This window comes from Gymnoscopelus microlampas (assembly GCF_963454915.1).
Source record: "Gymnoscopelus microlampas genome assembly, chromosome: 13".
NCBI lineage: Eukaryota > Metazoa > Chordata > Actinopteri > Myctophiformes > Myctophidae > Gymnoscopelus > Gymnoscopelus microlampas.
Genome location: NC_139950.1, coordinates 7,108,139 through 7,134,494, shown reverse-complemented (window position 1 = coordinate 7,134,494; position 26,356 = coordinate 7,108,139). Strand labels below are relative to the sequence as shown.

Genomic DNA, 26,356 nt, shown 5'->3' with positions numbered 1-26,356 from the left:
TCACTACCGAAACTAAGTTAAATCCGAAAAAATCACTAAGTGTGGAGGCCAAAATTGGTCCCCCAAAAACCTGTTAGGAGTACGTTTCAGGCAATTTAAAGTTGATTGGTAGTACAACAAAGTACTACCAATCAACTCTAAATTGCCTGAAACGTACTCCTAACAGGTTTTTGGGGGGACGATTTTGGCCTCCACACTTAGCGATTTTTTCGGATATAACTTTCGTTTCGGTAGTGACAAACTTTCGTTTCGGTAGTGACACAATGGTGAAAAAAAAATGTACTAAGTCCAGAGCTCGATGAATGTTAGGGACCCAAAAAAAAAAGTCACTACAAAGGACTCCCAATCAACTCTAAATTGCCTGAAACGTACTCCTAAGAGGTTTTTGGGGGGACGATTTTGGCCTCCACAATTAGTGATTTTTTCGGATTTAACTTTCGTTTCGGTAGTGACAAACTTTCGTTTTGGTAGTGACACAACGGTGAAAAAAAATAATTACTAAGTCCAGAGCTCGATGAATGTTAGGGACCAAAAAGAAAGTCACTACAAAGTACTACCAATCAACTCTAAATTGCCTGAAACGTACTCCTAAGAGGTTTTTGGGGGGACGATTTTGGCCTCCAAACTTGGTGATTTTTTCGGATTTAACTTTCGTTTCGGTAGTGACAAACTTTCGTTTCGGTAGTGACACAATGGTGAATTTTTTTTTTACTAAGTCCAGAGCTCGATGAATTTTAGGGACCAAAAAAAAAAAGTCACTACAAAGTACTACCAATCAACTCTAAATTGCCTGAAACGTACTCCTAACAGGTTCTTGGGGGGACGATTTTGGCCTCCACACCTAGTGATTTGGATTTAACTAAACGGTAGTGAAAAACTTTCGTTTCGGTAGTGACACAATGGTGAAAATTTCTTTTACTAAGTCCAGAGCTCGATGAATTTTAGGGGAAAAAAAAGTCACTACAAAGTACTACCAATCAACTCTAAATTGCCTGAAACGTACTCCAAAGAGGTTTTTGGGGGGACGATTTTGGCCTCCACACTTAGTGATTTTTTCGGATTTAACTTTCGTTTCGGTAGTGACAAACTTTCGTTTCGGTAGTGACACAATGGTGAAAAAAAATAATTACTAAGTCCAGAGCTCGATGAATGTTAGGGACCAAAAAAAAAAGTCACTACAAAGCACTACCAATCAACTATAAATTGCCTGAAACGTACTCCAAAGAGGTTTTTGGGGGGACGATTTTGGCCTCCACACTTAGTGATTTTTTCGGATTTAACTTTCGTTTCGGTAGTGACAAACTTTCGTTTCGGTAGTGACACAATGGTGAAAAAAAATAATTACTAAGTCCAGAGCTCAATGAATGTTAGGGACCAAAAAAAAAAGTCACTACAAAGTACTACCAATCAACTCTAAATTGCCTGAAACGTACTCATAACAGGTTTTTGGGGGGACGATTTTGGCCCCCACACTTAAGTGATTTTTTCGGATTTAACTTTCGTTTCGGTAGTGACAAACTTTCGTTTCGGTAGTGACAAACTTTTGTTTCGGTAGTGACACAATGGTGATTTTTTTTTTACTAAGTCCAGAGCTCGATGAATTTTAGGGACCAAAAAAAAAAGTCACTACAAAGTACTACCAATCAACTCTAAATTGCCTGAAACGTACTCCTAACAGGTTCTTGGGGGGACGATTTTGGCCTCCACACCTAGTGATTTGGATTTAACTAAACGGTAGTGAAAAACTTTCGTTTCGGTAGTGACACAATGGTGAAAATTTCTTTTACTAAGTCCAGAGCTCGATGAATTTTAGGGGAAAAAAAAGTCACTACAAAGTACTACCAATCAACTCTAAATTGCCTGAAACGTAATCCTAAGAGGTTTTTGTGGGGACGATTTTGGCCTCCACACTTAGTGATTTTTTCGGATTTAACTTTCGTTTCGGTAGTGACAAACTTTCGTTTCGGTAGTGACACAATGGTGAAAAAAAATAATTACTAAGTCCAGAGCTCGATGAATGTTAGGGACCAAAAAAAAAAGTCACTACAAAGCACTACCAATCAACTATAAATTGCCTGAAACGTACTCCAAAGAGGTTTTTGGGGGGACGATTTTGGCCTCCACACTTAGTGATTTTTTCGGATTTAACTTTCGTTTCGGTAGTGACAAACTTTCGTTTCGGTAGTGACACAATGGTGAAAAAAAATAATTACTAAGTCCAGAGCTCAATGAATGTTAGGGACCAAAAAAAAAAGTCACTACAAAGTACTACCAATCAACTCTAAATTGCCTGAAACGTACTCATAACAGGTTTTTGGGGGGACGATTTTGGCCCCCACACTTAAGTGATTTTTTCGGATTTAACTTTCGTTTCGGTAGTGACAAACTTTCGTTTCGGTAGTGACACAATGGTGATTTTTTTTTACTAAGTCCAGAGCTCGATGAATGTTAGGGACCAAAAAAAAAAGTCTCTACAAAGTAGGCTACTACCAATCAACTCTAAATTGCCTGAAACGTACTCCTAAGAGGTTTTTGGGGGGACGATTTTGGCCTCCACACTTAGTGATTTTTTCGGATTTAACTTTCGTTTCGGTAGTGACAAACTTTCGTTTCGGTAGTGAGGACCCCAGACCCCCCACTAGCCACGCCCCCAACCAATCTCCTGGATTCTGACAGTCCAATGTTGGCAGCCCTGCTAAAACTCTGCAACATTTCAAAGATTCATTTTCAGGCAAACATGTCCACAGTAAGATGAACATTTTAAAGTATGAATGAGGTTACTAGGCGTAAGTATGTAGTTGTAAGCCTGCCTTTAAATGTCCATTGCCGCATTAACAATGCATGTGGCACTTAAAGTTAAATATCTCCAAAACTACAAATGATTTCAAAGCAAATCTCAAGCATGCATGTCCACAGTAAGGTGGATTTTTTTGAACTGTGAATGGAGTTTCTAGGTGAAAGTGTTTTTTTGAGGTCCCAAAACCTTCCATCCGCCTCCATTATAAATCTCTGAACTTTTAATACTATTGGTGATTTATTTGAGAATGGGGATTTTATAACTTATTCAAATTTAAAAGAGAAATATGACCTTGGAAATGATGGTACATTCTGGAAATACTTACAAATGAGACACTGTCTCGGTAGTACATTCGATGCTGGTGAAAATTCATTTGCTAGATATTTAGAATTGCCACATGAATGTCATACTGCATCTGTTTTTTATAAAATGTCAAAACAACTGCTGGGTGGTACATGTGACGGTCTCAACCTGATTTGGCAGAGGGATTTGGGTATTGATATTGAAGACGATCATTGGAAGAGAATTATAGCAAATGTAGGAAGTGGGATCAGAGAAGCAAGAGGGAAATTTATTCAGTATAAAATAATTCATAGATATTATTTTACACCGACTAGATTACTTAAAATGGGAATAGCAGATAACAATACATGTTGGAAATGTAATGAAGAGGTTGGCACATATATGCATATGATATGGGATTGTCGCATGGTGTATCCATTCTGGTGTAAAGTTTTTAAATATTTGGAGAAATGGGTGGGACTCACCCTATCCCCACAACCACGGCTCTGTCTATTAGGTGACAGGGCAGCGGTTCCTGGTATAAATAACAACGAATTCACCATTGTAAAAGTTGGACTTGTTACAGCTGCCAGAATACTGCTACGGAATTGGAAGATCCCTAGGACACCTGGGCTTAAAGAATGGAATGAGGAAAGGATTAAGATTACGTCATACGAATATATGTTGGGCAGAGTGAATGGAGAAGGAAAGATGAAGGACACATGGGACAGATTTTGGATATATATGAACCTTCTCTGATATTGGGACAGCATTTATCCTGTATTTTGTTTTTATTTTTTATTTCTTGGAATGGCTGTATTGTTGTTTTATGCTGTATGCTGATTTGTACCAATGGAGTTACATTTTGTATCATATTAAAAAACAAATAAACATTTGAATTACAAAAAAAAAACATTGCTTACATAATTTATTATCTAAATCCTATTGGCTTAAATACAGTATTTAGTTGTCACTAATATCTTCTATACCTCTGGTGTGTCAGTGGTTTATAAACAGGTTTGAGGTACAGAACGGTTGGGAAAAATGTACATAAGCCATTGTTTGCTACAAAAAGTTATCAGAATTTATGTAAAAACAATCCATACATTCAACATTTACATTGAAAATTTGCAGTGGGAACCCATGGTTGGAGGGAACTTCATTGTCACAGCACTATATAACCTTCAGATGACATACTTCATGAAGACGGCAGAGGCAACGGTTTTAAATATTTCAGTTGTACTTTATTCAGTTGCTCGGAGGAAATACATTTCATGAAAAGGAAACATCCTTCAACACAGTACAAAACAGAGCAGGACAACTATTGTGCACCAATACTGACTGAACTAAATACACACCGACATTGTGATAACATAGATTGTCATATTTGTGCCTTTTAGTGTGCAAATGTTCTAAGATGGGGAAAAAGCTGTGTCATAGATGAGCTAGTGGTTCTCAACCAGTCTGCTGTAGATCCCCAGTGTTCAGTGTAACATGGAGTAGGTTCAGGAACACTATTTTGATCAAATGGAGAAAAATCACTGATCAAAAAAGATTAGAATTTTGTTCTGCTCATTGGGACCGATTCATAATTAGATAATGAGCTTCTTTGCATATGACTCTTTTTTCTGTTCCAATTAAAGTTGATATTTAGCTATGAGCAAAGACCGATTTAGTGCAAATTGGGGTCTGCGTGTCTCGCTTTCACGTCGACACTAAAAAGGTTGTGAACCACAGCTATGCATAAACAAAACAGGTTAAAGCATTAGTATATCTCTGGCAGATGTCTGTAAAATAAAGCTGAAGCAGAAAGTTTAAAAGCATATCTTTACCCACAACCCTGTTCATTTCTAATCCTTCATCTTTTGGCTCTTCATTTTCATAACTGGGTGCAACATGTTCAGATGGCACCGTACAGTCAAACTTAAAACGCGTTAACAGCCTTATTATAATCCCTTTAGCTTTGTTCTTGACATTTTTGTGCCATAAATTCCCCCCAAACAAAAGGAGCATTAAAAACATCAATTGAGACTCTCAAACTCAACTAAATGATTGTGAAATAACGAAACTACCCACGAAATGAGCTGACAAAAAGGAGTGACATATTTCACCGTAGTACATGGAGCACAACAAACATTCATTTCCAAAGCACATTTCAAAAATAACACCCCCAATCTTTTAATAGCAATACGAAGGTTCATATATATTCTAGCAGTTCCTACAGCAGCACATCAAAGGTTATAGTGCAGTTTCACCCACAACATAATGGACAGTAACAAGGGTTATACACACAGAGAGAAATAAAGTCATAAAACAGGTGTACCTGACAGAGTCCAATTATTTGCACTACCGTTTGCTGGCCATTGTCAATGAATTTAGCCTGATTCATGGTTGGTTGCGAGCCGGTGTCGTGAGCTGAATATAGCTGATCTACAAACTCAATGTGATGCGTTCTTTGACGCATAGTGAGCTTGTAGATCGGGCTATTGTCTACACTCTGCACGTGACAACACGCGCAACCAAGAATGAAACGAGTGCGAGTTCAAAATTACAGCATGGCGTAATGATGTAGTTACTAGCCAACACTGCCCCGCAGTGCTTGTGATCATAATGACTGACATGAGCACTTGAAAGTACGGGCACTCAAACAGAAACCAATCACTATGTTCCCACCGAGACACTGTCAAAATGACAGATAACCACTCACACTGATGCAACAGTAAAGTGCACATCTGAATGGTGCCAGTTGTGGTGCTTGCTTAATGCTTATATACTAGGATAAGAATAAAATAATCCTCTAGCTGAAAAGAACCAGCGCTATATGTAAACATCTAATTTCAGTAAGTGTCTGTGTAAGATTCATTAATTTAATCAACACTGGATTATATTACAGTACAGTTCCTTTCGGTCCACAATTGGTGTACTATACAGTAAATCCACGACAAAGTGGAAAACATAAAATGGAGGGGAAAGCATACAAAATGATGTGGTTTTGTGGGCATACCTTTTGTATGAAGGGTTAAAAAAAAGGGTTTAAGGTGGCATGGTAAAAGTTGACAGACAAATGTAACACCACTTCACATAAATGTCACGGACACAAAACTGGTAATATTCTACGCAATGTGGTATTGCTATTTCAATACCACACCCACCCACCAAAAACAAACAAATCACCCCAAACTTGAGAGAAGCACACTCATCTACACTGAAAATATTGCACACATTTTTTGCATGTATATAAGCCTAGGGCAGGGAGGTCTGTAAAGACAGGCAGCTGGTAGGATTGTTCTCTGGTGCCTATGTGGCGCCATCTGCTAGATACACAACTACAGAGGGCAGTCCCTGAACTTCTCCTATAAACCTTAAGTATTTCTTTTAAGTATTGTCATATATAGTCATATACTGTACAGCCCAGAAAAATATAAGGAATCTTACACTCTGTACTCTGTACAGATGCCAAAATGTTAAGTTCTGCTGACAAATGACTTAAAATATACCACCATCACTATTTCTATCATGGACAACCATACATTTGGACAACCATACATTTAGAACTTGTCATCAACAGTGAACATCAAGCGAATTTGATCAGAGATGCTACAACCTATTACTGGTTGTCTAATATCCAATTTGCATTTCGGCTCTGTTGCATCATCTAGTTTGCGATATATTGTTATCTCTGATCTGCATATCTCTGTGCTTAAAACAACAAATCTTGATCTTTGTAATATGAATGGGCAAAGTCAACAGGTAGGGAGATCAATTTACAGCAATTTCTCTTTTAGATTACAACGAGGTACATTCTCTGACAATACCACCACCGCACAATCATCAACAACAATCACAAAGCTTTTTAACTTGAAAACCAATGACGAATTGCAGTATAATTTCAAAGCTGCAATGCAAATTGCAGTACATTTTAGGTTTTATTTTAAACGTATGTTTGTAATTGAATAATTACTTAATGTTTTAAGATGTTTTTTCATAACAATCCTACATCATTTTGCATCTCAAACAATGAAGGCCTTGAAAAGTGCCACTAACAGTTCTTCCACCATCATGACTATAGCACATTAACTTCTGCGCTCCAGACTCAAGAGGGGTTTATTTGTCATTCGCTCATACAGGTACAAGCAGGCCACATACTACGGATGTGCTTTGTGTGCTAGGAGTGCTTCTTGCAGTGCCGTTGCCTTTCTACAGGTTTTGTTTACCACAAATATATACTGTATATGTAGCACCTCATTATGTACGATAGTAACATAAGTAAGTCAGTAACATGGTCGCATAATAAAGGAGTTAAGTACACTTCAAAGGGCAGTGGTGAAGTTAAGATGCTAAGTTAAGTTGAGTCAAGTCTATCTTGTGCTCATAAAATGTCACCACACAATAGGACTTCATGTTAGGGCTGGGCGATATGAGTTCAAATCATTATCACGATTATTTCAAACTTTTGCCTTGATTACGATTAATGAACAATTAATAAAAGGAATTGCAAAAATAGATCTATTTTTTTTTACGCACACCACCATTGTACAATGAAGTATAATACAGGGCTTAAGTGGTTAATCAGAATAATAGATTTAGTCGATTATAAAAAAAAATATTTTTTTTTGTGTCGATTCGTTGATTCATAATACAAGTAATGTAAAATAAAATGAAATAAAACCTGCTTCTCCATTATTCGATTAACCTACATGAGCAAGATTAAGTCAGTTATTGGTTCTAAAGGGTTTGGATTCTATATAGTTTTGCTTCACTGCCCAGCCCTGCTACATGGTGGAAGTGATATCAGTGCTATCCCAGACAAAAAAAGCAAGATTGCAGAGCCTGACTGATGTACTCTTATCGGTCTGGCCAAATATACAGAATCGGCCATTATAGACCATATTCACACGGCGGCCATGTTTCTATTAAGTCAATGAAGTGCCACCCCGTTGCCACAGCAACGGGGTGATGATGATTCATGATTTTGCACTTTTTTTTTTACAAAACATAGTAAATCGTTGGTCTAGGATCAGAATCGGACCCAGAAATCTGGCATCAGTCAGGCTCTACAAGATTGTAACATAATATACTCAGTGCTTCACAGCCAAGTATAAAGTATCAATACTGTATGGTGTAATGTTTTAGAAAGAACAACCCTGGGGTGAGGTGAGAACCGGTTCCCAAACGTTTTAGCTCGAGACCCAAAAGGGGAATTTGAAGCGGTGCGACACGTTGTTAGCTTGTAGCTATTTTCACTAGGTAACTCCTTAAAAGGTTTCTTTCTTTTTTTCCCATGATGTTATATATTGTTATCGCAGAAATGTTTTGATTTTCCTTCTTTCTTTTTCATGAATCTTTTGAAATAAATAACAAGTTATACGAAATGAAAGTGGATATTTACTTGCGACCCATAAAAATGTGTCCGCGACCCACAAATTGGTCCCGACCCACTGTTTGGGAAACAGTGATCTACAGTACATGGCAGATTGGATTACATTCAGCCTCAGTTTGAACTTCCTCTGACCTTAAAATATACTGTAGCTTGTTTGTCTGAGAGAACAATTAGTTTTATCTCCTCAAAAGAGTAGAAAACAAACCTGAATGCAACACGTTCTCATAACATGGTGGTGCATGTAACATAGTAGCCATCAGCCCCATCTGTGACCTCCCCCATTTCTGAGCAGCAGCAGAGTGTACTTCTGTGTAAAATGACAGTTGTTTTCACAGAATATAATTTTACCACCCCGTTTTCACTACGGACGAGTAGGAACATGTCAAACATGTAGGAACATGTCAATACCTTTCAATTGGTGCTACGACCATTGGAAATTAGGTTACAAAATACCGTTATTCGCCTGGCACCCCCAATTGTGGATGGTAACGCCGAGTGCTGAGCTACAAGGATGGGGAAGGTCACAGATGGGGCTATACGTAACCATTAGAGCTGCTAGTCAATAAGCATTTGTAACAAAGAAACAAAACAAACAGAAGAAAACAGAAATAAGAAGTCAGTTATTTTTGTAGTATTGCAGTCTTTTGTTACCTAAATACTTCAATTCATCAATTCCACCACTTCAGCCAAATAAGAAAGAAAGGAACCTTGACACTCACCCACCATTATTCTCACCCATTATATTTGGAGCAGCTCTATGTAAATCATTAAAAAAAAGAAAATAAAGTACACAAATACATAAAAAAGTATGCATAAATACATTGTTTGCCCTTTCACTTGCACCCACAAAGCTACAGTACACACGGTAAAATCATCAGTGTTAATTTATCCATTTGCAACTTTATTTATTGCAATTATCACTGAGGATTTTAACGTGTAGTAGCATTGCCCGTTTTGTATAGGTCAACCAGCAAGGAGTGCTGGAGAATGTGTGTGCGTGTGTGTGGTCCTACAGACCCTTGTTAAAGTAGACTGTGGTAGTGTTAGGACTGGATTCTCGTATCTTGTCCTGCAGCTCTGCTTCCAGGCTGCTCACTGCCATGGAGCTGCAACAACAAAACACATACATATGTATTACAATAAAACAGGCAGTTCCAACCGATTGGCACTTCGATTGGTCAACTAGACAATAGTCATCGATGCTACTAGCTTAAAAATGTGTACGCGGTTTGCGGACATAGTAAATAGATCTGTGCATGTAAAATAAATTCAGCAGATATATAGTTTCAAGATTGAGCAAGCAAGGCAGTTTAGTATAGTTATAATAATATAAACTTTAGGCCCCACTTTCTCATCCTTCCGTCTCTCCTCACCGCCCGTCTCTGTGCAAAGAAAGCGGGCACTCACCCTATGCAATATATTAAATCTGGCACAGATCATTATTATTATTTTTACATTAATTCAGAGTCCCACATAAATGTCCTCTACCATGCTGAGCATGAGTGTTATTGAACACTCGAATAAATTCGGATGGATTTTGGTTGACGGACCAGGTGCTGTGCCGCTGCTCAAACATTCACGTCTTCCTCCCGTAGCCTAATATCTCCTCATGTCCGACAGACATCTGCGATATCTTCATATATAAACGTAATAATCATATGCTCACTCTGAGTTATAGGTTGTTTTTAAACCACTTGATGGATAGCTGCACACTCGTGCGTCAGGAGTGACGGATTTGATGGTGACCTGTTAATGCATTGAGCCGTCTAAAATAGTGAGGAAATGACAAGCAATGACAAGTGCGCTGTCAGTTAGCGCCGCCTTGCACCGGGCGGAAAGTGTCTTGCCCAGGGACACTTTGACACAAACTGTCAGGCTGGGTTGTGAACTCGGAATGAGAATCGGTTTTAACAGCAGTGTTAATTTTGAGAGCAAATATTTATTTAGTTGTAGCCATATTTATAACTGGAATAAAATTCCATTTAGTTTTTGTCATATTTTAGTCATCTGAAAAGTTTTAGTTTTAGTCAACTAAATATAAGATTTTAGTCGACTAAATCTACAGTTGATTTTGTCGACACAATGTATTTTGTCAGGCCTTGATGACGTCGTAATGGCTGATTTTACACTTGATTGCATGCTGAAAATAAGCATAACGTGAGAAATGTGACAAATTGTGATGTGAACCAGTGAACCATCTGATTCCCACACGGCCTCTCAGCTATGGTTGTTTATATGTGTGGTATTACTCATTCAGTCATATCTAGAAAACATTAGCTCAGGATGACTGACTCAACAGGGACTAGGAATCATCTCGGTTTCTAGGATGTTACTACGGGTCGGCCTACTTGCTGGAGTAGTAAACTAGGTTTCTTCACATGGGCGTCTACTCTCAGGACTATTTTACATGTAATTGTCAGACCCCATGTATTTTCATTTTATTTTGATAGCAAACTGCCCCACAATATTCATACATTTTGATATTATCTTCTATTTTGTTGGTAACCATTGTACAGTATCGTCATTATTGTACAATCAGCGATGTGGTTAGGACCAAGGCGCTTGCCCCAAGTTCAGGCTTACATTCTGTAAGCATCACTAATTGGCAATAATGACCACATTCACAGAGCAAAATGGCTGCTGTGTGTTTATATGGTCAATTTTATTGCCCATAAAGCCTCATCTAACTTGTGTACCAACTAATTGAGCATTGTATTATCACAATATTACACGAGTGGGTGTGCTTTATCGTCATTACTGGTGCTACTGTGATGTGGTCAGGACTGAGGCAAGTGCCAAGTTCTGTAAGCATCAATGAAGTGGCAATAAATGGCAGTAAAGGACACCCTCTCGTGTAATATTGTGATAATACAATGCTCCATTAACACAGTTTAGTTGAGGCTTTATGTGCAATGGACCATATTCACATCATTTTGCTGTGTGACTGTGGTCAGTGGTGAACTCTGGATGTTAAGTGACCTTACCTCTTCTGAGGGAACAGTGCACAGCAGAGCGGAGTGGCAAACACCAGGCTGCAAAACAAATACGTCACATGTAAGCTTTGTGTGGACCGCCTCCATTTACCTTACAGTAACTTTAATCTACTGTAACTTCACATCATCAAAGATAATTAAGAATAAATATAGTGCACTTACCATAGACCCACCAGTCCCACCTGTACCGGAGCGTTTAGGACCGGGAACCGCTAAGGTGCAAAAATTAAGACAAGTTAAACAGAATGCAGCTTGAAGGGAAACGCTGAAACCAACATAACATTTGACACGTAACTCACATCTGGCATGCAGTGTAGAAACTAACTCAATTGTATTTTTTCTATATTTTGAATGCTTTGTTTTGCATGCATTATCTATACAGTACATGGATGCTCACAACATATCTACCTGAACCTCTAAACACAAAGAGAATGTTTGATGGAATGTGGTGACAGTAGTGACACACAGGGCTGTCACAATCATGACATATTACTTAACGATAAATGTTTTGGCATTGAACACATATAAATAACAATTACATTTCTGTTTGGCTTTTAGGCTTTTTTTTCTTTGAAAAACGTTTCCATGTTGAAAAATAATCAATCATGCAAAAATAATTGCGATTATCTCAAATAATTGCGATTGTCTCAAATAATTGCGATTATCTCAAATAATTGTGATCAGGCAAGGATGTAATGATCGTGACAGGCCTAGTGACACAGTGACACCACTAGGTGGCGTTACCTTCATGAAAGCTTTCTGCTCCAGGGCATTCATGATGACCGGGGGAATGGCTGTGGACAGAACAACAACCATCAGAGAGGGTCTGATTCATGAATGAAATACAAATCTAAATCAGTGATTCACAAAACGTATTAATTTCAAGGACCCCCAGTTTTCTATGAATTATAGGCCACATAACTCTGGGAGTGCACAAATCGAACCAAATGGACCCGTAAGGGTCCAGCTGGTTCCATTTGTGCACTCCCAGAGTTACCAGTCATTTAGCTGAGGACCTCCTGGAACCCCCTCAAGGACCCCATGAGAACCACTGATCTAAATAATAATAATTTGAAATAGAAATCCACATAAACATTTGTTTTCTAAATTAACCACATGAACCATAGCATCCCTAGTATTCTGGCAGGAAACGTTCAGAAACAATGGCAGATGTACAAGTTCACAATGTGATACTTTGTGAGCTTATAGATCTGCTATTTTCACCGAATATATTTCGTGTAGAGGGGGGAGAAGGAGGGGGCCTAGTATAGAATCCCTAGGGGTCTTCGGTCAACAAAGTATCCAACGATAGTGATTATGCCTTATTTTTTTTTTCAAATGAACTCAAAACTTTAAAAAAAAAGAGATTCCAAAATAGCCAATTTCTATTATCAAAATGTTTTTGAAAATATAATGACATGGCCAAATATGGGACACCAGGGTTAAAAGTGGTTATGAATGTAAACAAATGTACTTCCACACAGAGTATGACTCTGTCACACCCACAGACATAAACACTGCCATTACCCATAGCTGGCACTGCCATGCCTATACGCGACACCACCACTTGTACGATGGCCTGCTTGGCAGCCTGGGGAGACTCTCCCAACCGGTTCCCATTCTCATCAGTCACGGGGATGCCATACTTCAGCTCTCTGTGACCAACACACAAAGCAAGGACAACAAATATTTTTAAATAATATATAATATATGTTTTATTTTTATTATGTAGGAAACGGAAAAGAGGAGATATTTACTCGCGACCCATAAAAATTGGTCCACGACCCAAAGATGGATGCTGACCCACTGTTTGGGAAACAGTGGTGTACAGTATACTTGTTATGGAGATGATCCTGAACGGAGTGGTAATAACGAGAGAGACATTAGTGTGAAGTTCTCACCTCTGCCTCATGAAGGGGATGTTGATACAGTTGGCAGCAGCGACGGCAGCGAAGGGGACGAACCGGCTCATGATTGGAGGAAGACGCTGAGGAGAGGAGAGCACACAGATCCAGAGTTAGGACATGATTGAAGCTCTGACTGACCAGGCGGGCACACTTTAGATCCGCTGCGGCATGCAGAGATCATGCCCTGAGTGGACAGTGTTTTCACTTGATTTAAAAACCTGGCATACGGTGCAAAACCGACATCGGAACAGCCCTATATTCTGATAGTCATGGCTACAGAGTGTTTGTTCAGTAACAGGGGTCTCCCATAATGCCTTGCAACAGTAGTCTCCATAGCTGAATCTGGTTTAGCATTACATTAAGAATATATTGGACATTGGTGTTTATAGCAACATCAAGAAAGGAAGAAAGAAACAAACTGAAAGTTATGTAGGAAAATATTATGTTCATTTTACATTAGTAAAGGAGTTTTTTTTTTTTTATTGAGACAGGCTAGCTCTGAAACGGGATTCAGCTACAGACAGTATTTCTGGCAAGCATTACAAAGGAGAGCCTCCAGGCATGAGTTCTGGTTTATGTAAAAGCAGAGAATAAAGTCTTACCGTGGCTAGAGACTTGAGTCCCAGGGCTGTGACCACAGCTCCTGTGGTGGCGCTGACGTAGGCTGCACCCAACTGACTGAGAGGACACACAAACAACACATATACATGATAAAGTGTCCCCCCAATCACTTCTCTTTCTCACACACACACACATCCGAATACATAAATGGAAAAAAAATAAAAAAATAAAAATATATATATATATACACTGTATATATATATATATATATATATATATATATATATATATATATATATATATATATATATATATACACACGCATACACATACATACATACATGATATGCAAAGACAATTTACGAGGTAAGACCACCCAAATATATCAAGGTCAGGCAAAGCGCAATAATATTTAGCGTCCAATTGCATGCTTGTTCCATGGCGACTCATTCTGCATATTGTATGTTGAATGCAACTATAACATTCTATGCGCACCCGCGCGTGCGTGTCTCACATCCCCATTATGAGAATGCATCATGCATTTGATGCATTTATGTGGAGCATTCAAAATAACAGAGACAATGCAGCACAACAGAAAAGTATGTAAATACTTAACCTGACAATGTGAGGGTCACAAGCATCCCTATTTTGGGGCGAACAGTCATAGAAAATAGCCGATCTACAAGCTAAAGAAAGGAAAAGGAGCGAATCAAGTATAGCGCCTTGGAGGGCCCAGAGCAAAAAACGTATATAGGGTTTTAAGAGGTTAACCAGTGCCAACACAAATGGCATGGTGACATAACTGTGGAAAAATAATACAGCTGTCAGGGTGAGGTGTCATATTTTCCCACTTGGTCAAGGTACCTCTTTGCGTCCTTTTCTGATGCCGTGAATGTCCTCTCGCGCCATGTTTACAAGCTAGAGGACGTCGCACTTCTACCTCACAACGTCTAAAATAGACGACTCAGGCAGAAAGCAGACCATGTGGACTCAACATTGAAAAGGCATCGGTTTCATTTCTGCAGTAAGAACATTGACAACGAGGCAGGGACGCCGTGAATCGTGCCCGACCGAGTGCCCACGCCGAGCACTGTGAAGACCACTTCTGACTATAGGCTCTATTCACAGCAGCCGTATTATGAAGACATTCACTGTGTTACCAATGATACTAATGAAGGCTCTGTTCCATTCTGGTCAAACAGAGTCAGGGTGCTGATATTGTGCATGTTGGCTCACTGGAAACACCAGTGGGTCTACAGTTGGGGTCCAGGGACCCTCATGGGCTTCCAAATGGCCCCTTACAGGTGTGTAACAGGTTGGTTCCATTTGTACACTCTCAAAGTTATGGGGGTCGTGGAAACCACTGTGCTACACTAAATGGAACAGAGCCTTCATTAGTATCATTGGTAACACCTGTGAAGGAAGTGATAATATGGCTGCTGTGCATAGAGCCTATTCAAGATTCGAGATGCGTACCAACAGGCAGAGAACAGGTTACGAGTGTTCCTTTGGTGTACAAAATGGGATGCAAAGAGGCACCCACAACATCAGCAACGGATGTGGACGATATCTTGGTCAAGCAGCATAATATGACCCCTTGAGATGAGAACAGGTTGGCACTGTAGTGGCCAGTAGGGCTCTTTACACATGTAACCAAATGGACCCACAGAGTTAAATCAACCCTCAGGATTTGACACTAGGCTAAGGACGGGACAGCATTCATGGGATTCCCAACCTGTGGGCCAGGGACCACTGGTGGGCCATCAGGAGATTGCAAGTGGGCCCCTAAATAATTGGCAAAATAAAGATTGTATTGATAATATCCTCCTATAATTCTACAAAGCTCTGTGAGTGAGTGAGTGAGTGCGTCCCCAAAATCTCTTCAGCCCGGTTCTCCTCAGTGGCTGGAGCAATTGATCTGCATTTGCATACAGCCAGTGACCATTACCACGTGCACGGAACACCGAAGCCCGTTTTTCGCTTTCCCCAAATGTCAGCTGTTTATTAGCGTTTTTGTGTGTCGCTGGCTCCCAGGTTGCCAAATCATGTGCATAAAACAAGCGCAGGTGTTGCCACATCCGTGAAACAAGTGGACCATGACGCACTTTGGGTGCTCATATCCCCCGACGGGTATGGTCTAGTAACATTCATTTTACAAAAAATATTGTATTTTTTTCTCTAAAACCTTGAAGGATCTGCGATACCGATAAATAGGACCTTAAAGTACACTATGCTAGTTTCCGGTGGGCTGCGAACACTTTCAAGATTTTCAAGTGGGCCCTGATCCAGAGGTTGGGAACCAGTGGTAGCAGCGAGATGAGAATGTCCAGCCTACTTCATGGTCAAGGGTGCGTCTCCGCTGCGGTTGGTGTAGTTGACCACGGCGTTGAAGGACTGGTTCACCCACTGCCAGAACACCACGGCTGGAGTCGTCCTGGAGGGTGTCAGAAACAGAGAGGAGTGGGTGGTCAGAGAATGAGGCCATTGTGCAGAATAGCCAAGCTAACATTAGGACACATTTTCACTTCCACTGAATAGGTCTATGCATAACTGTGGTCCCAGGTTTCCTTTCCTGTTCCAGTTCATTTTCCCATAGCTTCATTTGATTGGCTCAGCAGCAGATTTGAACGGGGAAACACATAAAGTTGCCATTTGTGTTTCTCGTTCAAATGTGCTAGTACCGAGCCAATCAAACGAAGCAATGGGAAAATGTAACTGGGTCGGGAAACGGGTATGCCAGCTTCCTGGGACTACAGTTATGCATGCAGCCGATTATAATTAAATTATGTCAAGCAAACAAATCGCAGGTATGTGGGCACGTTTTATAAAAGTTCAATACAGTATTCAGGTCCTCCGTTGATCTATCTTGACCACTGACAATGAGGAGGACCTACCTCTTGATTCTTTAAGGTCTATAATTGTCAGTGCATTTACAGTGATGTAAGTCATGCACTCTACACAGACTCCAGCAATAGCAACTCGGGCGGCTTTGAACATGCCCTCTACAGAGCAATGCAGAACATGCATGTGGCACATTTTTTTCAGCACAGTACAAACATTTCGCCAACGATTTAGCATTTGACACACATAAAGAACAGCACAGCAGTGTTCTCAGGTGACACACCTGATCTCCCAGTAAGTCACATGATGATGCATTAATATTCAGTAGTGCCGGGATATACTGTATATTTGTATTCTTTGCTAAATTCAGAGCGTTGATATGCGTTTGTTCTATTAAGCTGGAGGGAGCAGGGAAATTTTCAATCCATGTATGATGTATTAAATACCTATGAGCATAAGGCTTACCTATAGAAGGTCAGCATGCTGCCTGTGATGGACATGTTCACTGGCACCTGAGCAGACATTCGACCGACAACAAACATTTTCTCGCCCGTGTCGGGGTGGAAGGCAGAATCATAGACGTATTTGGCTCTCCAGAGCTCATCTACTGTCAGGCCAGGCTTAGCTTTCCCTGCCCTGTGTAGAAAAAAAGCAACACATAACAAAACAAAACAAAACACTGCTGTTGTCTTTGATAACAAGCTTAGCCTGAACAAATAATTTTAAGTCTTGCTTTCCTAAAGATTTTCCAAAATTTGAGATTTCAAAAAAATACATCTGGAAACAATGACAAATGTGATTTAAACAATGTCATATCTGCATCATTAACCACAGATCTTGGTACAAACTGCACTGAAATAGCCAATATATGGGTCAATGTGATATACAGTATGGGACAATCCATAGTTCTGGACGGACTCCTCGCTATATTTATGAGAAGTTCATCCCATCCCATATGAACCTTAAGAATAGACCCTCTGGGAAGGCTCTTCAGGTCATTCCATGGGCTGACCTCTGTTAGACACCTACTGTACATCTAACTACACACTTAAACTGACCTGAAGAAGATCCACAATGGATCGAAATTAAACTTTTTTGATAAATAAAGATGTCTTTGGCATGCTTGGTGTGCAGGTTCTACCCTTTTCAACTGACCTGTTAGAGCCTCTATAGAATGACCTCCCTGAGGAACTTAACCCCCCTCACCACCTTCTCTTCTTTCCTTTTCGTAGGGTTGCATTTATTTGTGTCTTCATATTATGTTTGCACTTATTTGATTAGCCTTTTAAGCTTGTTTTTCATCTTTTGAATTTCTTTAAAAAAAAAGAAGGAAATCTTTAAATCAGCTTTGTAAATAACATGTGTTATTACAATAATTCTTAATGCTGTTATTTGCTGTACAATGTATACTGATATTTGACACCTACAGTAGTTTATACAATTTCACGTTTTAACTGTAGTACCAGGTTAAGAAAACAAATCACAGTCCACAGCCCAAATTAGCTACACTATCTATGAAATGACCTGTTCAATATCTCAGTGGTGAGCTGTGGATTTTTGAACTATGGGTACTCTATTTTATGACGTCACGTGCGCGCGCACACGCGCGGGCACGTGCGAGCGCAAGCATGTGCACATAGCCACTCAGCTCAGTGCTAGTTGAAATACTGTATTCAACATGTGATTATTAATGTATTTATATTTCTTATTATTTTGTTGCATTGTTAATTTGTTGTTTTTATTTTTGTTTCAATTAATTAATTATTTTATTTTCCTTTTAGTTTTATATAAATGCCCTTTACATAGATTCACCCACACATAAGTGCTTAAAATAATCAGTCAACTTGTCTTTACTTGAATTACTTTTTTTTAAGACTTACATTGCTTTCAAAACAGTGTTTTTTAAAACAAGTAAAAAAAAAAAAAAAAAAAAACCTTTTGCTACTCACCAAAACAAAGACGGTTTTATGGAGTTGAAAGCCTACTTTACTAAATGGGAACACTGTGAGCCCCCACCTCACGTCTAAAATACACTTTTTGGACAGAAAAGAAAATATTTCACCGGAATTAAAACCTGTTTTTGGTTACTCCACAGTGCCCTCTACAGATCTGGTCAATGGAATTTTCCTATTGACCAGATTCTTCCTTCCGGTGAAATATTTTTTTTTCTGGCCAAAAAGTGTATTTTATACGTGAGGTGGGGGCTCAGAGTGTTCCCACTTAATAGAATAGGCTTTCAACTCCATTAAACCGTCTTTGTTTAAGTGAGTACCAAAAGCGTTTTTTTTTAATTTTACTACAGACGAGAGGCTGCGCTACCGCGGTACGAGGGGAAAGAATCTAAAGTACCATAGCGTTAAGGAGAACTCCTTCTAACGCTATGGACCAGAGCTAGATAAGGATGCATTTGTGAGTGTCTGGTAGGCTACCAGCTCTTGTTATGCAAAGCAGCCAGGTTGAGGCCATTGTTTAAAGTGTTAAAAACGGCTCGCCCCTGAAGGTGCGTTGTTGTGTTAATGATTGACTTCTCGCGGGCGGCTGACGTGTGTGCTCGCGAGTCCAGCCCCCACAGTCTCAGAACTAAGGGTACGCCGTACCCCCCCGTACCCCCTACAGCTCAACCCTGCAATATCTGGTACATGAAAACAGCTCTCTCAACAGAACTGAATTATCTTCTAAAAATGATAACCTTCATCTGTCCCGGTACCTCCTACACCCCATCTGTACCTGTAATCCTCCACGATGACTTTTGCATCTTCTAGCGTCTCAGAGGACAGCAGGATGTTCCTGGGGTCGGTGACCATGAAGAAGTGCTGGGCACGGCCCATAAACGTGCTCTGGTCCCATCGCGGCTCTTTGATGTCGATGTCGAGGGACAGAGTTCCGGAGTCGTCTGTCATGCTGTGATACAAAACAGTTCCATTAGATTGGGCGTCCTTTTTAGTGTGCACAAGGGAAAGTCATCAATGTTATGTCCAGGCGGGTGTACTTGTGCATCAAGCTGCCTCACACTACGGAAACAGGAGATAGGCCCTGGCCTGAACTATGGGCTACATGGCTACTTTCACAGCATAAACTTGATTCAAATGAACTCCACTGATCAGTGGCTGAGGCACTAAAATGGAAGAGGATGTGGAAAAATAAGAGAATTCTTCCTCTGTTAAATCACTGATAGTGCATTAAGCCCCACTCCCCCACCCCCCACTGATCTATTTATAGCTCAGCAACTACAGCAGGATTTAACCACTTTCATCCTTGGTTCCCTATTTTGGGAATGTCAACATCAAGAATCAAGAGAATCAAAAAGGATTTATTTTAGGGGTGCAAAACAGTTAATCAAATGAATTGATTTAATCAATTACATAAAATAATAATACATAATCCATTTAAAAAATTGCTTTTATTCCCAAAAGGTAAAAATAAAATACAAATAATAAAATAGTGAAAATAGCAGATCTACCAGCTCCGAACGTGTCACGCAATGCGACATGTTGTGAGATAGTAGATCAGCTATTTTTGTGCAACACTGTTGTACGACAAACTATAAAATAGTGCTTATAGTGCGGTTTAGTTAAGTTAATGACAATTAACGCCAATTTGTTGTATACAATATAAAGCAAGTTATTTTAACTTGCCTTGTGTTATTATTGTATCTAAGTTTTATTACTAAGATATTTGCAATTCTGTGGTTTTTAGTGCCCCACTCTTTTTCTTTTTACAAAATACAAATGGCTCCTGGATCACTGTATATCTGAGATCTTCTGATTACACATAATTTAATATGCATACATATCCCTCCCTACTCATTTCCCCCCCCCCCCCCCCCCCCACATTTCAAATACATTTTACACTTAAACACCACAACGTTCTTGCAGAATATATTCTCAAAGCCCGCCCCCTCCCCAACACAGTAAGGCTTTTAAAAAAGTGCATGTACTGCTTTTCTAACCCAATCCTGGCATGCATGTAATTGTCAAAGTTATTTGAGACGTTAAATATTGCAGAGGAGCACAAAGATTTGACACATTAAACCCTGGTGGTTCTCAAAGTAGGGTATGGGGACCTACAGGGCTCCCCACTCCCTATCAATTACACACCCCATGAAGTATTGTATTAATTACTTTTTTATTTTTTGTCGCATTCCTAAGACAAAAATGTGATTGCCACCAGCGAACCTGTCTATCCGGTAGGACACACACAAAGTCTCCTTTGTGTCTCCTACCGGATACATAAGCATCTTTATTAATATCATCAAATTATTGGCTTAGGAATAATTAGTAGTAGTAATAGTAATTGATAGGAAATTAGTCATTTTTTGGGTGAACTACTCCTTCAAAAAAGGTCTGTGACTCAGAGTGCACAAATATGGAACCAAACCCTATAGCATTGGTTCTCAAAGTGGGGTCTGGGGACCCCCAGGGGTCCTTGAGGGGGTTCCAGGGGGTCCCCAGCAAAATGTGTGAATATAGCATCACAATAATTGTAACCTTTTATACTTTGGCTATTTAAAAATAGCAGATATACAAGCTCATACCGCGGCACCGAGTGCCGCGCTATGAGCTTGTAGATCTGCTATTTTTGAAAAATCTTGAAGATTCGCGCAAATCTTTGAATACATTTCTTTTAATGCGAACATTTTAACACAAATCTTTTGCTTCTGGGAGTCCCTGGCACAACATATTTTCAGATGGGGGTCTGCGGCCAATTATATATCAATTTGGGGGTCCCTGGCATGAAAAAGTTTGAGAAGCACTGCCCTATAGGTCCATTTGGTAGAATATGGTCCCATGAGATACAAAACTGGGGGTCCTTGAATGTAAAAAAGGCAGAGAATCAGTGAGATAAGCAGTAGTGAGAGGAACACCGACATGTGGCAACATAAACAACAGAACAGATGGGATGGAGCTGTAGTCACGACTCACTGGCTGCCTGTCATCACTCCTACAGTCAGCAAATACATTACAAAGCTACAGTAGCTAGGAAGACAGACAGGTGGTGTAAAGTAACTAAGTACATTTACTCAAGTACTGTACAATTTAGAGGTATTCTTTACTTTACTGGAGTATTTCCAATTTTCAGTACTCTTATACTTCTACTCCACACTACATTTCAAAGGCAAATATTGTACTTTTACTCCACTACAATTATTTGAAAACTTTAGTTACTAGTTACTTTGTAGATTTGGATTACTATTCCAAAACAATAACATACATTACCCACTTCAGCACATGTAAAAGCTCACTATTTTGTACATTTGAAAACGTGTGAAAAATGAATGAGTATAATGAGTATTATCTACTTTTGGTACTTTAAGTGCATTTTGATACCGATACTTTTGTACTTTTACTCAAGTATACATTTTGAATTCTGGACTTTCACTTGTAACAGTATTTCTACATTGCAGTATTGATACTTTTACTTAAAAGAAAAAAATGTGAGTACTTTTCCCACCACTGAACGTCTGTTTAATGTTTATCTACTAACAGCCAATGAAGTTTTTGATGGCATCAAAACAACCCATCACTCCACTCGAGTCCTTATTATTATAGCCAGGCTAGCATCCAAGCTAACGAGTTAGCCGTGTAGTTAAACGTGACTCAGTCACTAAACCTTGTAACGATCAAGGCAGAATAAACGATGACCTTAGTTAGTCGCAGATTGTGAGTAAAATGACGTGATCGCTGGTGGTAGTACATGGCTGTACACGGTTTACTTACTTTATGAAGTGCACTGAGAAGGTAGTTATTATGACCTCTGAATATCACAGACAGCAGCACACTGAGGGGTCCTGTCTGTGCTCAATGGAAACACCAGGGGGCGCTGTCTGTCGGACGGTTACTCATTTGTTCCATAGCGGATGGATGCAGAGCCATAAAGAGAGTTCTGACACTAGCGTCGACTCCCATTGTAAGAATGGAATGCGAAAGTGCCCTGTCTATTTCAATGAGATAGTTCCAATGTTTGGAACTATAGCTCATAGGAGCCCGCTTTGCGGCGAGATCAAAGCGTGTCATTACTCTCTTTTCTACACTCTGGATGGATGGGGGCAGGGTTGCCATGTCTGCTTATTATAAGGGCTTGTTTTTTATGTAAAGTTGCTTGTAAATAGTGGTAGTTGTGGTTTTTGTTGGGCTTGTTTAAAGTGTATTAGCTTATTTGGGCTTGTTTCCTAATGTTGTTTAAGTAGTTCTTCTCAAACACTTTCATGTATTTGTCCGCGTATCCCCACCTGAATTATGTTGTGCCAGGGAGGGATCCCCATGCCCCCCCCATCCCCATGCAAGATTTGTGTTTTTAAAATGTTTCAAAAAATATTTCTCATCAATTCCTTTTTTCCCCTAGATCTTCGTTTTAAAAACAGCCGATGTGTTTTAAATTGCTCATGTTAGACGCTTCTTTTGGGCTTGTTTTCATAGACCCTGGCTGCTTATTTCTCTCTCAAATTCTGGCAACACTGGATGGGGGTTGGCTGCAAAACACTTGGGCGTGGGACGTAAACACTGTGTGTGATTGGTTTGAAAATGACAGGAGGGAGGAGCCAAACCTCACAATAAAATGAAGAATGCACGAAGGGGAATAAAAATACATCATATCAGTTTGTGAAGTAACTAAGTACATTTACTCAAGTAATGTACTTAAATACAATTTAAGTATTTCCCATTTCCAATACTTTTACTTCTACTCCACTACATCTCAGAGGAAAATGTTGTACTTTTACTTACTTTTACTACTTTTACAATTATTTGAAAACGTAATACTAGTTAGGCCTACTTTGCATAAATGATTATGTTATAAAACATACATTAACCACTGCAGCCCTATTTTATACATAGACAGGCTATTTGAAAATAGCCTATATGTTGTGAGCTTGTAGATATGCTATTTTCAAACATGTTAGTACTTTTACTTTTGGTACCTTTTACTTGTAACAGAGTATTTTTATATTGTGGTATTGCTACTTTTACTTAAGTAAAATATCTGAGTACTTTCTTGGAAGTAAAACCCTGGAAGTAAAAATCAAGTGACAATATCAAAATAGTGTCACTTGATTTTCTCTGCAGGGTTTTGCTTTTACTCTGCAAGACCACATGCACACAACTCTAATGAAACATTCCACATGGGGGTCTGTCTGTCTGTCTGTCTGTCTGTCTGTCTGTCTGTCTGGAACCCTCGCAAATCAGAGTACAAAAAACTAGGTCAAAATGCTTATGATGTTTCCAAGAATCCACATAATCCGGTGTGTGCATATGTGCAGTTCATTGATATTCACGACATTTCCATCAGACGTGGTTACTATGTGTCATCTGTCATGTTTATCAATCAACTGATAATGAGACCGCCATCAAACGCAATCCACTCAATTAACAACTCGTGTTTATTGACTTGCAGTGGTGGAAAAAGTACTCAAATGATTTGCTTAAGTAAAAGTACCAATACTGCAATATAAATACTCTGTTACAAGTAAAAGTCCAGAATTCAAAATTGACTTGAGTAAAAGTACAAAAGTATTGGCATCAAAATGTACTTAAAGTATCAAAAGTAAAAGTACTAAATATTTGAAAATAGCAGATCTACAAGCTCACAACGCGTCGCATCGTAACACGTTGTGAGCTTGTAGATCGGCTATTTTCAAATAGCTTATGTATAAAATAAGGCTAAAGTGGTTAATGTATGTTTTATAATGTAATCATTTATATCTGAAAAGTAACTAGTAACTATCTAACTAACTACTAGTAACAAATAAATGTAGTGGAGCAAAAGTATAATATTTGCCTCTGAGATGTAGTGGAGTAGAAGTAAAAGTATTGGAAATTGGAAATAATCAAGTAAAGTACACACAAATACCTCACATTTTTACTTAAGTACAGTACTTAAGTAAATGTACTTAGTTACTTTCCACCACTGTTTACTTGGCATATTTATTTTTACGCTCACTGTTTAAATGTAGCCTATTTGCACAGTAGTGTTGGTAACACGTTTTGTCCACTAGATGGCGGCAGAGGACTTTCTACTCCAGCTTGGGCAATCATGGAGACAATACTGCCTGTAAACTTAAAACTAGACTTTATTCTTATATCATGCTTTACGTTGGTGTCCCGTGAAGACTTAGGCCTACTGATTAAAACACAAGTTCTGGCAGAAAATAACGTCCCTATTTATGATGGAAGTACAAATTCACAATACAAGGTCTACTAAACTGGAAAACTCATAAAGCACTAAGCTTGTTTAAAATGTTCTTTATGTCCCAGAAAGGCTCATAGGCTTATGTAAAATGCTTACTCCTCTTAAGACAATACAAATAGAGGTGACTTGTCTTTAATACACATGTGTCCTCCTATCATGGCAGAGAGAGAGCTCATTCAGCACAATAATATGGATACAGGTAAAGTTGTTCACTTTGTTAATTTGCTTTCATGAAACAGTATAGACGCAGCCAAGATCTTTTAATGCCATTTTGACCACAGTCTAGCCTTCAAGGTCCGAGTTGGAATGCGTTGGGACTTTTTGTTGTCACGGTAACCAGAAGACTCGCCCCAAAACACAGTCGCCCCCATTTTTCTTTTACCGCTCGCCACCAGCTGTTTTTGTACTCCTGTATTCTTTTTTTTTTTTACTGAGGTTAAGATTAGGAATAAGGCTAGGTTTAGGCATTGTTTTACTAGGTTACGTTAAGGAATAAGGTTAGTTTCAGGCATGGTTTCACTGAGGTTACGTTTAGGAATAAGGCTAGATTAGGCATAGTTTCACTTAAGAATTCCAGGTGGTGACAATAGGCTCTATTCACAGCAGCCATATTGGAAAGAAATTAGGCCTCTTCTTACTTCCTTCACAGGTGTTACCAAATCAATGATACTAATTTAGGCTCTGTTCCATTCTGGTAAAACAGAGTCAGGGTGCTGATATTGTGCATGTTGGCTGTGCATACATTCCATTTGTACACCCTCAGAGTGGGGGTCCTTGCAATTAAAAGGTTTGAGAACCACTGTGCTACACAAAATGGAACAGAGCCTTCATTAGTATCATTGGTAACACCTGTGAAAGAAGTAAGGAAGAGGCCCAATTTCCTTCCAATATGGCTGCTGTGCATAGAGCCAATTCCAAGGTCGCCGGATTTGGCACGGGGCGTGCGTGTTTTGGGGCGAGCGTTCTTTTGTCACTACCAGATGCATTTCAGTCACCTGATCTCGCTCGTAGTAGCCTCTCTGCCACTGCGCTCAAAACGTCATACCAGAATCTACAAAAGTTAGTAACAATGTAATGCTTTAAGCGCTACGTTAGAATGGATCACCACACCATGCGGGCGGATATGATTCATCATTTTTAAATGACAATGCTAAGTTTGTGTTGATTATCATCAGGCCACATGTTGATGCATGAACCGCTACAGGCGCTGTCCGGGGTGCTGAATGCCAGAGACACCGGTGAAGTTCAAAGCAACGAAGGATGGGAATGAACGCTCATTGACAACACACCACCTAGTCTGCTTTGCTAGGGTTGTTATGGCACATATTATGGACGTAATGACATAGGTTAGTATCCATGTTTTTTTTCCTTTTACCTTCTTCAGATCACTTTACTTGCTTGTTCTCACAAG

At 39.4% G+C, this 26,356-nt stretch overlaps 2 protein-coding genes across 2 annotated transcripts in view; one reads left to right on the top strand and one right to left on the bottom strand.

The window, feature by feature from the left end:
* selenou1a (selenoprotein U 1a) overlaps positions 1 to 26,356 on the top strand; it is a 310,703-nt gene that overhangs the window by 36,679 nt on the left and 247,668 nt on the right. The window lies entirely within an intron of this gene.
* sfxn3 (sideroflexin 3) lies at positions 4,312 to 22,564 on the bottom strand. The gene is made up of 11 exons (XM_084077331.1): positions 22,479 to 22,564; positions 19,489 to 19,662; positions 17,227 to 17,397; positions 16,256 to 16,354; positions 13,962 to 14,037; positions 13,354 to 13,439; positions 12,980 to 13,107; positions 12,197 to 12,246; positions 11,615 to 11,664; positions 11,444 to 11,491; positions 4,312 to 9,565 (listed from the first exon to the last, which is right to left on the bottom strand). Exons 2-11 carry the CDS (start codon positions 19,659 to 19,661, stop codon positions 9,469 to 9,471), a joined length of 978 nt encoding a protein of 325 aa, XP_083933457.1. The 5' UTR covers position 19,662; positions 22,479 to 22,564; the 3' UTR covers positions 4,312 to 9,468.